Source organism: Balaenoptera musculus, chromosome 12, assembly GCF_009873245.2.
Source record: "Balaenoptera musculus isolate JJ_BM4_2016_0621 chromosome 12, mBalMus1.pri.v3, whole genome shotgun sequence".
NCBI lineage: Eukaryota > Metazoa > Chordata > Mammalia > Artiodactyla > Balaenopteridae > Balaenoptera > Balaenoptera musculus.
Window position 1 is genome coordinate 79,810,240 of NC_045796.1, and position 15,305 is coordinate 79,825,544.

General features: G+C 35.2%; 1 protein-coding gene across 10 annotated transcripts in view; it reads right to left on the reverse strand.

Annotated features, from left to right (window-relative positions):
* Window positions 1–15,305, reverse strand: part of SENP6 (SUMO specific peptidase 6) — a 106,415-nt gene that overhangs the window by 36,230 nt on the left and 54,880 nt on the right. For all 10 annotated transcript variants that reach the window (XM_036871105.1, XM_036871107.1, XM_036871102.1 and 7 more), the window contains 2 exons: window positions 4,930–5,078; window positions 491–875 (listed from right to left, as the gene is read on the reverse strand). In XM_036871105.1, coding sequence (XP_036727000.1) covers window positions 491–875; window positions 4,930–5,078 — 534 coding nt within the window. The remainder of the gene's footprint in view (window positions 1–490; window positions 876–4,929; window positions 5,079–15,305) is intronic.

Here is a 15,305-nt window from a genome sequence, read left to right on the forward strand (position 1 = left end):
ACGTGACTAAAGATAGGAAAAAAGATTTAGGAGATGAACAAAAATAGTACAGGAACGAATTTTCAGAGTCCTTTCTTTTGTCAAAGGCTCTACTGAGCTATGCTAGGCACTTCATGTTATTTTTAAATTTACTCCCTCAAGAACCCTATCAGGAAGGAAATATATCCACTTACAGATCAGAGAGATTAAATTAACCAGGTCAAACTTACAAAATGGGGCATAACTGGCACTTGACCTAAGACTAGGGCCAAGGTCTGTGCCTTTTTTTTTTTTTAAACTATTTAAGATGGATGGGATAAGAACAAAGTCAGTTATATTTTCCAACTCCATGGACAGTTTTAGTAATCTACCCAAAGACCATGTCACATAACTGACACAAGAAGATACCTTTTAAAACTACACTTCTGAAATATGCTCATGCTCACATTAAAAATATATGTGAAAAATAACGGACTGATAACAGCAATACTAAAGGGAGTCAAATACTTACTTGGATCATTTAGGTCTGACAGGCTTGTTTTCCTTTCTTTCAGGTTTGTGATTTTGGCTACTTCTGTCTTAGGTAAAATGACTTTCCCATTAGTCTGTAAATAATTCTGTCCACTATCATCACAATTCACAATAATATCAATTGGAACCTTCCCCACACTGTTGCCATAAAACTTCTTGGCTGGTAATGCTGTGTTTTGTGACTTCCGTCCTCCAGAATTCTGATGAATTGATGTTCTTAATAATCCAGTAGGTTCATTCAAAGTTACAGCTTGTCTGCTATTTCTTTGCAAATCCTTAGGAAAAGGAATACCACAACTTTGGCATTTGGTCTGATTTTCTTTTTCTTTTCCACATTTTGGACAATATCCACACTGTTTAGAAACCTTAAATTCCAAAAAATAAAAAATAAGGAAAGAAATGAAAGACTTTGGCATTTTATTTCAACATCATGGAACAACAACAGCAGTAATCTCAAAATTAAATCTCCCACTTGCCATCATCCTCACTATGGCCACCACAAAACCCTGAATGCTACCTGAGATTTAGCATCAGAATATGCTGGAAGGAATTTTCAAACCTTCTAGTCCAGCAGTCTTCAAACTGGACTATGTATATTCCTCAAGGGTTACATAAAGATTTTCTAAGGCATACAGGACATATATAATCTCAAAGGAATCAGCATCTAGATCCTCAATTCACACATGTAACCTTTCCAAAAACTGATTTGATTATGCTTCTCATGTCAAAGCATCACCTGCCACAATTGTTCTTCTCATACTTAAAAGCAAAAAAAAAAAAAAGAACACTAAACCTATCTTCCATTTGAAATATTACAAGGGTGCACTGCCTTGGGGTATAAAAATCACCGAACCAAGCAGAAGGATAATTTCAAATGTTGGAAAAATGAATCAATTCTAAGTTCTGATTAACAAAAACTTTTACAAGATAATTTACTTCTAAGATAGTACTTCAAAAATATTTTAAGGAAGGCCTAATCTAGGCCTCTTACAATTGTGATATCATTAAAAAATGTTTTTTGACAGTAGAGTGTCATGTAATTTTGAAGCATATAACGTAGAAGGAGTTCAAGGTATTTGGTGATATTACTGTAAAAAACTCTTTCCATACTCATGTACCTATTTATGTGAACAAGGTTCTGTAGCACTTATGTCTATAAGAAGGAAAATAAATATACAAATAATGCAAATGGCTGACCACGTCCTACTGTACCAGAAAGGGAAACCCATAAACAACAGAGCAGTCCCTATCTAAATACTACCCTCTAATCCTCTAAAAAAATATCTAAACCCCATTATTTTCATGATGAGCATAGACATATTTCCACCTCTAGCTAGGTTTAAAAAACATCGTGGTACAGTTTAAAAGTTTAAATATGTTCATTTATGTGGGAGCTAGACCCCCATTTGCCACAGTGGGAATCAGCTATATATGAGCTAACTCTGCCTTTTAAGAATCGAGGATATGATCAAGCTGGGTTCAGACTGTCTCCAATACTTTACTGTCTATAATAAAGGACATTTTTCAGTAAAAAGAACCCCATGGAAAAGCAATACTTTCACATATTTTCTTTTATAAAATTGATAAATTTTATATCAATTATAAAATTGATACAGAAACAGAAAAAGCACTTCTCTGCTATTAAAATTTTTAATATTAAAATATAGAAGGAAATATATCATGAGCTATTATCATATGCCTTCCATCAGCTAAGAAACACATATCTTAGAACCGTTTGCAACAATTAGGAATAAAATGCAGATCAGCTGAACCAAACATGATATTAAATTTTTCATGATAAAAACTAGAGATTAAGAATTTTATCAACCTAGTGACCTAAAAACTAGAATCTCAACAATGCTCAATTACTTTTAGTAAAGTAGTAAATTTTCCTAACAATTGTATGTTAAGTATAATTTCTTTTGGGAAACAAAGATTAATTAAAGTGTCATTTCCCCCCTTTTGGTCAGTGGAAGACTTACAAAATAAAATAAATCCAAATTACATATCACATAGTATCTGCCAGTCTCTACACATTAATAATAACCAACTATACTTAATAAGAAAGAGCCTGCCTTTGATGAGACACCACTGAGGTAATGTCACACTGTGTAAATAGTCTGAACTTTTTATAATCTCATTAAATACCAAAGACCTTGTTTTCTTATAAGCAGTACATACTGTGAAATTTCACAGACTACACATGGAAAGAAAAACCACTAATCTTATTCAAGAATTTAAAGTTACATAGAGGATGGCTACAATCTATTCTTTATCTCCACTAAGAAAAGAATAAGTGGCATGGGAGTAAAGATAAAAAGAAAGAAAATATATATTAGATGTTAAAAAAAAAATTCTGAGGTTTTTAGCTTGCATGCCTAATGGAGGAAGGATGATGTGCCTGGGAAGGGGCTTTCTTCCTCTTTCCTCCTTTCCCTGGGTCAAGCAGTGGGCCAAGCACTGTGGGGGAGGCCAGTATGTCCCAAGCCGACCTTAGGCTGGCATGCCAGAGGACTGGGCACGTAAAAGGCAATGGAGCAAATAAGTAAATACACTGGAGATGATGGGAGACAGGTTTCTCACTGTCAGAGAAGGGAGTTACAAACATGCAACATACAAGAAGGCTAAAGTAAACACTGTGGTGTTGGACTAGAAATGGAATTGTCCATGTAAACTCACAGATTTTAATAAGTACTGAATATTAACACAAACGCACACAAAATATTTCCTAGTTCAGTCACTGAGAGGGCCTATAAATGTGACACCTAGTAGCAACGAGCACAACTACTGCCCAAATACCTTCCCTCCACTTATAGAAACAATGGCTCCTTGGGAGAAATGCATGACTCTAGAGCTGATGCAGAGAAAATACAAAGAAGTCTAGACCATCTGGTTATACCATAAAGTAAGTACTCAAATAATGATGGGAATATGTCAAAAAGAAACAGTAGCCAGCTTGAAGAAGTTTCCATGGCCAAGTCTGGGACAATTTGAGCATCAAAATGAAAAATGATAGTTATGGAGTATAACCGTTTTGAGTAAAATAAGAATCTATGTGTCCATGCTGATAAAAATAGAAAAATATATAAGTAAACGTGGGATAAGAAAAAACTCTTATTAATAAATGAGTATAGGGACTTCCCTGGTGGCGCAGTGGTTAAGAATCCGCCTGCAGTGCAGGGAACCCAGGTTCAAGCTCTGGTCTGGGAAGATTCCACATGCCGCGGAGCAACTAAGCCCGTGCGCCACAACTACTGAGCCCATGATCTAGAGCTGGCGAGCCACAACTACTGAAGCCCACGTGCTGCAACTACTGAAGCCCACGTGCTGCAACTACTGAAGCTCGCGTGCCTAGAGCCTGTGCTCCGCAACAGGAGAAGCCACGGCAATGAGAAGCCCACTCGCCACAACTAGAGAAAGCCCACACACGGCAACAAAGTCCCAATGCAGCCAAAAATAAATAAGTAAAATAAATAAATGAGTATAGAAATATCTATTAAAAATACCTACTAAAATACCTGGAAAAATCTAGAAGAGTACATCTTAAGATAAAAGTGAGTAATGTGAAAATCAACATTCTTTACTTCCTGATATGATGCAATAAGATTCATAGCATCACTTCTGAGGATTCTTGAAAAATGTATAAATTATGATGAACCATTAGACAAACCCAACTTGAGGTACAAAGTAAGAGGCCTATATTCCTTACAAATATCAAGGTTATTAATGAGAAGGGAATATCAAGGAATGATTCCAGATTAAAGAAGACTGAAGATCATGACAACTAAATGTACATGATCCTGAACTGGATCCTGTTCCCATAAAGGACACTGGTTAGGGAAAATCTGAATGAAGTTTGTGGATTAGATGATAATTTTCGATCCATGTTAATTAAAAATCTTTGACAGTTGTACTCTGGTTATATAGGAGAATTTTTTTTTTTTTAAGGAAACACACACTAAAGTATTATGTAGTAAATGGGCATTCTGCCTTACTTATACCCAAATGGTACAGAAAAACACACACACACACACACACACACACACACACACAAAGGAAAGGCAGAGTGAGGGAGAACAATAAAGCAAATGTGGAAAACTGGGGAATTAAATGGAAGAATATGTGGATACTTATCATTTTTTCTATAAATTTAAACTTATTTCTAAAAACTTCTGATTGAGAGCAATCATTTGAAGTATGCTGCAGGGAGGTACTCACAAATTCTTTTCAGAAAGATATACATTCTGGATTTTTGATAATTGAAAAATGATCTAATGAAGGCAGAAAAGTTTGCCTAAATAACTTTTCTAGTTCTCTTCCAGTCCTATTCGAAAGTTCACCTAGAATTTAATAAATACTAAAAATAATATTAATAAAAATACCAATTGATTAGCAACAAAGAATAATTTCTCTACCCACCTCTAAATCAGTTAAACATTTTTTGGAAGCAGAAGACAGAGAATATGGGGTAGACTGATCTGTACTACTGTGACGTTTCTGTGCAACTTTCCTTTTAATTTCAGATTCCGGGTGTGATTCAGACTCTTCTGTTTTTTTCATTATACGATCTAAAGGAAGGGGAAAAAAAAGTACTGAAATTAAACTTTATAAATTCCTCATGATCTTTTGCTATGAAAAAATACTAACTTATATTATCAAATTATGTTTTAGTTAAAATAAACTAATGTTTCAATATGTACAATAAAGAAAAACAGAACTTTAGGTCAGAGCCAGTGGCCATCTCCTGGTTGCTCTTGTCTATTCTTTACCAGGATCTCTCTCCCACCTCCCAAACTGTGGACCATTTTCATCAAGTGTGCTAATATTCTCTTCAGCTTATTCTGTGCAACTAAGGCAGAAGAGCACTTCCTACACTGAATCTCTCTCTCTCTCTCACACACACACACACACACACACACACATTTTTTTTCCCCCCTGAGTTGGTTACTCTTCTTAGATTGGTAATGAGAAAAATTTGAATTCAAACATTGGGTACAACTGCTTAGATAAAGGAAACTAAACTAATTCTCAATTTAATGGTTTTTTAAATTCAAGACACACAAAAGAGAATTTTCTTCATTATTTTTCAATGTAAATTCAATCATTTTCATTTCTAATTAATTCATAATTCGAATTTTTAAATGATTTAACGAACTCCAAACAGAACAATTTAAAATTTATTACAATCTGACTTCATCAGCAAAGAAAACTGAACACATGTTTCTAAAACAAAAGTTAATGAATCTACAAACTAAAATGCTGTACCTGCATAATTCCAAGTTTGTTAAATACTTCCGTTTTCCTATCTTTTACATCCTCTTATCTTTTGATTTTTTTAAAATAAGGAGATTATCTACACATAAAAATTAGCATTATCTCTCTGAGCTTGGTATACAATACTGTCTTAAGAAACCCATGCAATTATTCTGGTTTAGTGCAGTCACAGAGTCCCACTAAGTGACTCCACCTTCTCATCCATTGTCCAGTCTGAACACCTTTATTTTCCTGGACACCAAAGCTAGAAATCTGAGTAAGCGTTGACTTGTCCTTGTGTCTCCTTTCTCACAGTCAAGTGAATTCTACTAATAGCTCTTGAACTCATTCCTTCCTCTCCAACTCCACTGCCACTGTATTTCAGATGCTTAACTCCTACCTAAATTGATCTCCCTCACTCCAATTTTGTTTGCTTCAAATCCTTCTCCCCTACTGCCAAGGTCATCTTTCAAATATGATTCTACCATTCTAATGCTTAAAATCTTTCAATGATTCCATTGGCTAAGGAAAAAAGTCTAAACCCCGTATCTTGCCAAGCAGAAGGCTGTACTGATGTTCCAGTCTTAATTCCAAAAAAACTATACCTCAAATAAGTGCATTTCTCCAGGATGTTTTCTCTTTCACCCTCTTATATATATGCTGTTCTCTTCACAAGCAAAGCCCTCCCTATTTATCTAGTAAATTCAAACTATTCTTTGTTAAGAAGCTACCTCTATCTCACACTAAGCATGATGAAGCAAATACTCAGAGCTTCCACAGCACTTTATCCATACTTCTATTAGTACTCATTTTATTTTAAGCTACTTATTTGCACTGATCTGTTTCCTCCCATTATACTGTCAGCTCTGGAAAAGCAGAAATCATGTTTTAGTCACCTGTTTTCTCAGAGTTTAGAAACTGCACAAGGCAGGGGCTCAAAAAATGTTTACTGGATTAATGAATATAAACAACGTTTTTCTCTATTATCAATAAAAATTTTCAGTTTCTCTCAAGGCTTGGACCCCTTGTTTCTCCCCTTGTTAATTGTGTTCAGAGGTAGAGAAAATGTGACATAGACATGATGAGATAGCTGCAGTGGAGAGAAGAGTATGAGTGTATGATCAGGACTGAAATGATAAGAGTTTTTAAAGTGTCAGTCTCTGAGTAGGGTCTGGCAGGAAAGCGATATAGAGACATATCGTTGTTTATATGTACCACATCTTCTTTATCTAGTCCTCTCTCAAGACATTTAGGTTGCTTCCATGCCCTGGGTATTGTAAATACCATGTTCCAAGAACATGGTATATCTTTCCATCTGTTTGTGTCATCTTCGATTTCTTTCATCAGCGTCTTATAGTTTTTGGAGTACAGGCCTTTTGTCTCCTTAGGTAGGTTTATTCCTAGGTATTTTATTCTTTTTGATGCAATGGTAAATGAGATTGTTTCTTTACTTTCTCTTTCTGTTCTTTCATTGTTAGTGTATAGAAATGCAACAGACTTCTGTGTATTAATTTTGTATCCTGCAACTTAACCAAATTCATTAATGAGCTCTAGTAGTTTTTTGTAGCATCTTTAGGATTTTCTATGTATAGAGACAGGCACTCCAATGTTGACAGCAGCACTATTTACAACAGCCAAGACATGGAAGCAACCTAAGTGTCTATCAACAGATGAACGGATAAAGGAGATGTGGTACATATATGCAATGGAATATTATTCAGCCATAAAAAAGAATGAAATAATGTTATTTGCAGCAACATGGATGGACCTAGAGATTGTCATATTGAGTGAAGTAAGTCAGACATAGAAAGACAAATATCATATGATAACGCTTATATGTGGAATCTAAAAAGATGGTACAAATGAACTTATTTACAAAACAGAAATAGAGTCACAGATATAGAAAACAATCTTATGGTTACTAGGGGGGCAGGGGGAGGGTTAAATTGGGAGACTGAGACTGATAAGTATACCCTACTATACACAAAATAGATAACAAAAAACAAACAAACAAAAGACCAAAAAAACCACAGAACCAATATACAAAGCACCCAAAGAGCTAATGTTAAATAAGCTAATACTATGAATTGGCTCACTAATTACTTTGAGGAAAGTAATTTTGGAGAAATTAATTTTGAGAAATCAGGTAAAAAGGAAATTGCTTTCCCAACTTAAAGGTTTATACCCCCTAAGATGGCATTTTAAATACTGCCTTCAACGTTGTACTTAATCCTCATTTATGGCCTAAAAATCCCAACCCTGTAATCATTTCGTGGGCTCAATTAAATAACGTTCTAGCAATCAGTAATCTCAGATTTCTGCACCTGCACCTCACCTGAAAATATAAAATGTTCACACTGAACACCTAATGTTCATATGTTCCCCCAAAGCTTATTTTACAACAGTTTATATATACTAGTATACCCTTCTTCATTGAATTTACATCTGTAATATGGAAACTCTTCTGTATCACTGTGTTATTACAAAATGATTTTAAGAGGTTTTTAGATTTTTAAGAAAATAAATTTTGGCACCAAAAAAGGAAAAAAAAAAAAAAGATGATAGAGAAAAACGATTTTAAAATCTTGACCCCCTAAATCAAGATTATCTATAAGGAACTAAAGGAAAGAGACAGAAAATGCAAAGAATATTATAAGCATGCACAGAGTGAGTAAACAGGAGGTCAATCTGTAGAGAGGAGAGGATAACCAAAGAGAAACAAAAGATTTTTCTCCTGTATGGACTCTCTGATGAATGAGAAGATGGGAACGCTGACTGAAGCCCTTCCCACACTGTTCACATTTATAGGGTTTCTCTGTAGTATGTACTCTTTGGTGAGTGTGAAGTTTGGAACTCTTGCTGAAGCCCTTCCCACATTCATGACAAGTATAGGGCTTCTCCCCCGTATGGACCCTCTGACGAATGTGAAGATCTGAGCTGTGACAAAAGTCCTTCCCACAGTCGTAACATTTGTTAAGGCTTCTCTCCTGTATGCACCCTCTAATGGATTTGAAGATTTGAGTGCTGGGTAAAGCCCTTACCACAGTCATCACATTTATAGGACTTTTCTCCCACGTGGACTAACTGATGAATTCGAAGATTTGAACTCTGACTGAAGCCCTTACCACACTCATCACACTTATATGGTTTTTCTCCTGTGTGGACTCTCTGATGAACATAAGTACTGAACTCCGACTAAAACTCTAACCACACTGATCACACTTAAAAGGCTTCTCTCCTATGTGAAGTCTCTGGTGAATGTGAAGTAATGAATTTCTACTGAGGTCCTTACCAAAAAAAAAAAAAGAAAATGCAAAGAATGACATTAACTAGACGTTTTAAGATGAAACTTCTGAAACCAACATGATGTGGAAGTATGGCAAATGACTGACAGTGTATGGGAAACTAGAGTAGATCTACAAAGAGACAATAAGCATAAATAAGTTAATGCCAATGTCAGGATTAAGAAATTCCTTTGCGATTCTATCTTCCATGGAAAGAGAAAAACATTTGAGAAGATTATGACAATTCATGTGAAAATTAACTAGCTTCAAATTATAGCCAGAAACATAATATGGCAAAAGATTTAAAACTTGACTGGTCCAGGAATGGCAAATGCCTAACAAGAGGCTCATGGAAGTTTTAGCAGCTAACTGATCATGGAAGTCATTTTTGCTAAACTGTGCCAAACCCTCAGCAAAGTACTCCAGGGAGGTACTTGAGATGAAACCTATGTGACACTCTTGCTTTCACTGAATGCCCCCTTCTGGGGATGAGAAGGTGAATACTGAGTGTTTACCCAAGACCACACAAAACAAACACCAAGATTAACACGAGACACCATGAAGCTCCTGGCAGAGAACACAGGCAAAGCATTCTCTGACATAAATAGTACCAATGTTTTCTTAGGTCAGTCTCCCAAGGCAATAGAAGTAAAAGCAAAAAGAAACAAATGGGACCTAATCAAACTTATAAGCTTTTGCACAGCAAAGGAAACCATCAACAAAACAAAAAGACAACCTATGGACTGGGAGAAAATATTTTCAAATGATGCGACTGACAAGGGCTTAATTTCCAAAATATACAAACAGCGCATATGACTCAATAACGAAAAAAACCAAACAATCCAATCCACAACTAGAGAAAGCCCTAGCACAAAGACCCAACACAGCCATAAATAAATAAATTAAAAAAAAAAAAAGTGTCTTCTCTTTGGGAGACCATTTGTATAAAAAAAAACAAAAAAAAAAAACAAAAAAAAAAAACAAAAAAAAAACAGGCAGAAGACATAGACATTTCTCCAAAGAAGATATACAGATGGCCAATAGGCACATGAAAAGATGCTCAACATCATGAATTATCAGAGAAATGCAAATCAAAACTACAATGAGGAATCACTGTGCACCAGTCAGAATGGCCATCATTAAAAAGTCCACAAACAATAAATGCTGGAGAGGGTGTGGAGAAAAGGGAACCCTCCTTCACTGTTGGTGGGAATATAAATTGATACAGCCACTATGGAGAACAGTATGGAGGTTCCTTAAAAACCTAAAAATAGAATTACCATATGACCCAGCAATCCCATTCCTGGGCATATATCCAGAGGAAACTCTCATTCAAAAAGATACATGCACCCCAATGTTCACAGCACCACTATTTACAATAGCCAAGACATGGAAGCAACCTAAATGTCCATCAACAGATGAATGTATAAATAAGATTGATATGTGTGTATACACACACACACACACACACACACACACACACACACACAATGGAATACTACTTCCCCATAAAAAAGAATGAAATAACCCCATTTGCAGTAACATGGATGGACCTAGAGATTATCATACTAAGTAAGACAAAGAAAAGACAAATATCATATGATATCACTTATATATGTGGAATCTAAAATATGATACAAATGCACTTATTAAAAAAACAAAACAAAAAACAGAAACAGACTCACAGACATAGAAAATAAACTTATGGTTACCAAAGAGGAAAGTGGGGAAGGGATAAATTAGGAGTTTGGGATTAGCAGATACAAACTACTATATATAAAATAGATAAACAACAAGACAAGGCCCTACTGCAGGGCACAGAGAACTATATTCAGTACCTTATAATAACCTATAATGGAAAAAAATATGAAAAAGAATATATATTTATAACTGAATCACTTTGCTGTACACCAGACACTAACACAACAGTTGTAAATCAACTATATACTTCAATGAAAAAAAAAAGAGGTTGGGATATTTCCTGCTGGATTTTCTAGCTCAATGTCTTTTTAATATATCACACTATTTCCAGATACGCAGAACAGGTAAGAATATGGAAGATACTATGAGACAAGTAAAAATGATTAATAGGTTGGATCTTTAGAATAAATTTTAAAACCTAAACTTTAAAAAAAATGTCCTCCATAAAAAGAACATTTATAGTAGCTTTACTTATAATCTTAAAACAAACAAACAAACAAACAAAAAAACCCCTGGAAACAACTCAGGTGTCCATCATCAGGAGAATGATAAACAAACTGGTACAGCCATACAATGGAACACTAAAGTAACAAATTACTAATGCATGCAACAACATGGGTGAATCTCAAAAAAACTGTCCAGAGTGAAAAGAAGACTTACAACAAAGAGTACACATTGTATTATTCCACTTATATGAAAATAGTTACCTTAGAGGGGGCAGGGATGAGGAGTACCCTGAAAGGAACATGAGGGAACTTTCTGCGGTGATGATATCATTTGTACTATGTCTTCCCAGGGCTTTGGGTTAGTAAGGTATGTGTACTTGTCAAAATGTATTTTACTGTACACTTATGACTTGTGCATTTCATTGTATGTAAATTTTATTTCAAAAGAGAAAAAGAAAACTAAAACAAATATTGAACTCTAGATAATGATATGCCTGCTGAAGTGTTTAGGAGTAAACTGTACTGGTGTCTGTAACTTACTCGAAAATGCATTGGAAAAAAAGTAAGATGAGTTTATACATAAATGGATGATTAGATACACGGATATGTGATAAAGTTAAGTATAGAAAAGTGTTAACTGTAGAATCTATGTAGTAGATATATGTGTATTCACTGTGAAAGTCTTTCAACTTTTTGGTATCTTTGAAAATTTTCATAATAGAAGTCGGAGGTGGGGTGGGGCAAGGACAGCCCTTAACTTTTTTGTTTGAAAATTTAGTTGTGATATTACTAATCTGCTGGAAACTATATACCTCAAGGATAGTTAGAACACAAACAACTATCTTTATTATGGTTATTTATTTGCTTTTAAGTTATTTTTATCGTCTGTCAAAAGAGAAAGACTAATTAGAAAAACAGCTGGTTTTCTCCATCATGTAGCTGTTACTATGACTGGTTTTCAGTATACAATAAAATGGCAGTCATATATCACATTCTCATTACAACCTCCTTAAAAATCACTTTTGTCTATGCTAAATGTGATAGACAGGCAAAGGAGACAACAGGCAGACATGAATAAAAGAAGAAATCCAAATGGCCACTGAACACATAAAATGCTTCATCAGTCAGTAATGAGGAAATTAAAAAAAAAAAACCAAATACTACTTCCCTATCAGCCTGGCAAAGCCTGAAGGATGGTTATATCTAATGTTGCTGAGGAGCATACGAGAAAAACAGGCACACTCAGATCCTGCTTGCTGGGAGCTGACACCCTTTACAGAAAGCATTTTGGCAGTAATATAGCAAAAGTCTTTAAAATGTGCATAAACTTCGTCCTTATAATTTTATTTCTAGGGATTTGATCTAAGGAAATAATAGATAAAACACATAATATGAGCTAAATTATTAATAATATATATAATATCAAAACATTAAGAACCTAAACTATGGTACAGAAATGTAGCGGGTCACTATGCATTCACGAAAAAAATGACCAGAGAGACTTGGCTATATTAACTTGTAAAGTCCACTATATATAAATTCATCTATTTGATTCTTAAACTTCCTTTAATTGTGTTTTTCATTCTGGTTTTCCTCTGACATTCCAATGTCTTTTAATGAGAGCATAGAAACCGGATAATAACATAACAAAGTCAAGAAGCAAGTTACAGAACAGTAAACATAGTATAAATGCATTAAAAAAAAAAAAAAGGGTATATATGCATAGAAGTCTAGCAAGTTATATGTTAAGGTACCAGAAGAAGATACCCTGACTGGTTAAGAGTGAGGGGATATTTTTCTTCTGCACATGAGTTAAATAGTGCTAAGTCAGGTGATTTAGGTTGAAATCATAATGTAATTACATTAAGAATACAATTAAATGTTCACTCAGAGACAGTATATAACGTCTATTAATTCTCTGACAAGAATACAAAGAACAACAACAAAAAAAGAATACAAAGAACAGACTGGAAAACAAAAAGGAAGTTTAAGAAACAAAAGAAAGAATAGAGAAAAAAATAAGAGATCTTAATTTATAGTTATACGTTGTTATTTTACATGCTTAGAAAAAATATAAAAAGAACACCAAACAAAAAAGCAATAGGATATCTGATCTGTCCAAAAATTATACTTAACAGTTTACAAGCTTTAATTTAATCCTAGAGAACTGCTTATCAATGCTTGTTAGCTTAGTGCTAATAAATGGCTATAATTCATATTAAGTGCCTCTTAAATGCAAAATAAAGGAGAAAAACAATAATAAAGGAAGTTAATTTAAGTGTTAAGAACTATAAAAAGACAGTGATTTCTTTTTAGGAGAAAATTATTCCAGGTGATACGCCAGTAACTACTGATCCTGGGGTTTGAAATCTCACCATTTTGAAGACTACCTCCAAAGGAAATCCTAAAATAAAATGCAATCTTTGTGCAACAATATATGTAATACTGTTACAGCACTGTCATTCATACTATACCCAAGTATACGTGTACCTACCTAACACAAAAGCAGCTATAGTTTACAAGTTAAGTATACCAATATCCCTTTCCCAAAGTTTACAAATATTACCTGTCCACATGATATGTGTGTGTATATATATTTTGGGTTGGCCAAAAAGTTCGTTCGTTTTTTCCATACGCTTCCTCTAGTAGCGCTTAGTTCTCTTTAAATTCATTTGAAACAATTTCGTTAGATTCTGTTGTGACAGTTGTTATATCAGTGTGCATTTAAAAAAAAACTTATCAAAATTGGTGAATTTTTGTGTAGCCATTTTAATATTGAAGATGGAAGAAAAAAGCAACATTTTTGGCACATTATGCTTTATTATTTCAAGAAAGGTTAAAAACGCAAATGAAACGCAAAAAAAAAGATTTGTGCAATGTATGGAGAAGGTGCTGCGATTGACTGAATGTGTCAAAAGTGGTTTGTGAAGTTTTGTGCTGGAGATTTCTTGCTGGACGATGCTCCATGGTCGGGTAGACCAGTTGAAGTTGATAGCAATCAAATCGAGACATTAATTGAGAACAATCAACATTATACCAAGTGGGAGATAGCCTACGTACTCAAAATATCCAAATCAAGAGTGGAAAATCACTGGCACCAGCTTGGTTATGTTAATTGCTTTGATGTTTGGGATCCACAGAAGTTAAACGGAAGAAACCTTGAGCATATTTCTGCATATGACTCTCTTCTGAAATGTAACGAAAACGTTCCATTTTTAAAACAAATTGTGACGGGCTATGAAAAGTGGATACTGTACACTAATGTGGAACGGAAGAGATCGTGGGGCAAGCAAAATGAACCACCACCAACCACACCAAAGGCAGGTCTTCATCCAAAGAAGGTGATGTTGTGTATATGGCGGGATTGGAAGGGAGTCCTCTATTATGGGCTCCTTCCGGAAAACCAAACGATTAATTCTAACAAGTACTGCTCCCAGTTAGACCAACTGAAAGCAGCACTCGACGACAAGCATCCGGAATTACTCAACAGAAAACGCATGATCTTTCATCAGGATAACGCAAGATCGCATGTTCCTCTGATGACCAGGCAAAAGCTGTTACAGTTTGGCTGGGAAGTTCTGATTCATCCGCCGTATTCACCAGACATTGCACCTTTGTATTTACATTTATTTCGGCCTTTACAAAATTCTCTCTTTTTTTTAAAATTTATTTATTTATTTATGGCTGTGTTGGGTCTTCGTTTCTGCGCGAGGGCCTTCTCTAGTTGCGGCGAACGGGGGCCACTCTTCATCGCGGTGCGTGGGCCTCTCATTATCGCGGCCTCTCTTGTTGCGGAGCACAGGCTCCAGACGCGCAGGCTCAGTAATTGTGGCTCACAGGCCCAGTTGCTCCGCGGCATGTGGGATCTTCCCAGACCAGGGCCCAAACCCGTGTCCCCTGCATTGGCAGGCAGACTCTCAACCACTGCACCACCAGGGAAGCCCTACAAGATTCTCTTAATGGAAAAAATTTCCAATCTCTGGAAGAATGTAAAAGGCAACTGGTACAGTTCTTTGTTCAAAAAGATAAAAGGTTTTGGGAACGTGGAATTATGAAGTTGCCTGAAAAATGGCAGAAGGTAGTGGAACAAAAGGGTGAATAAATTGTTCAA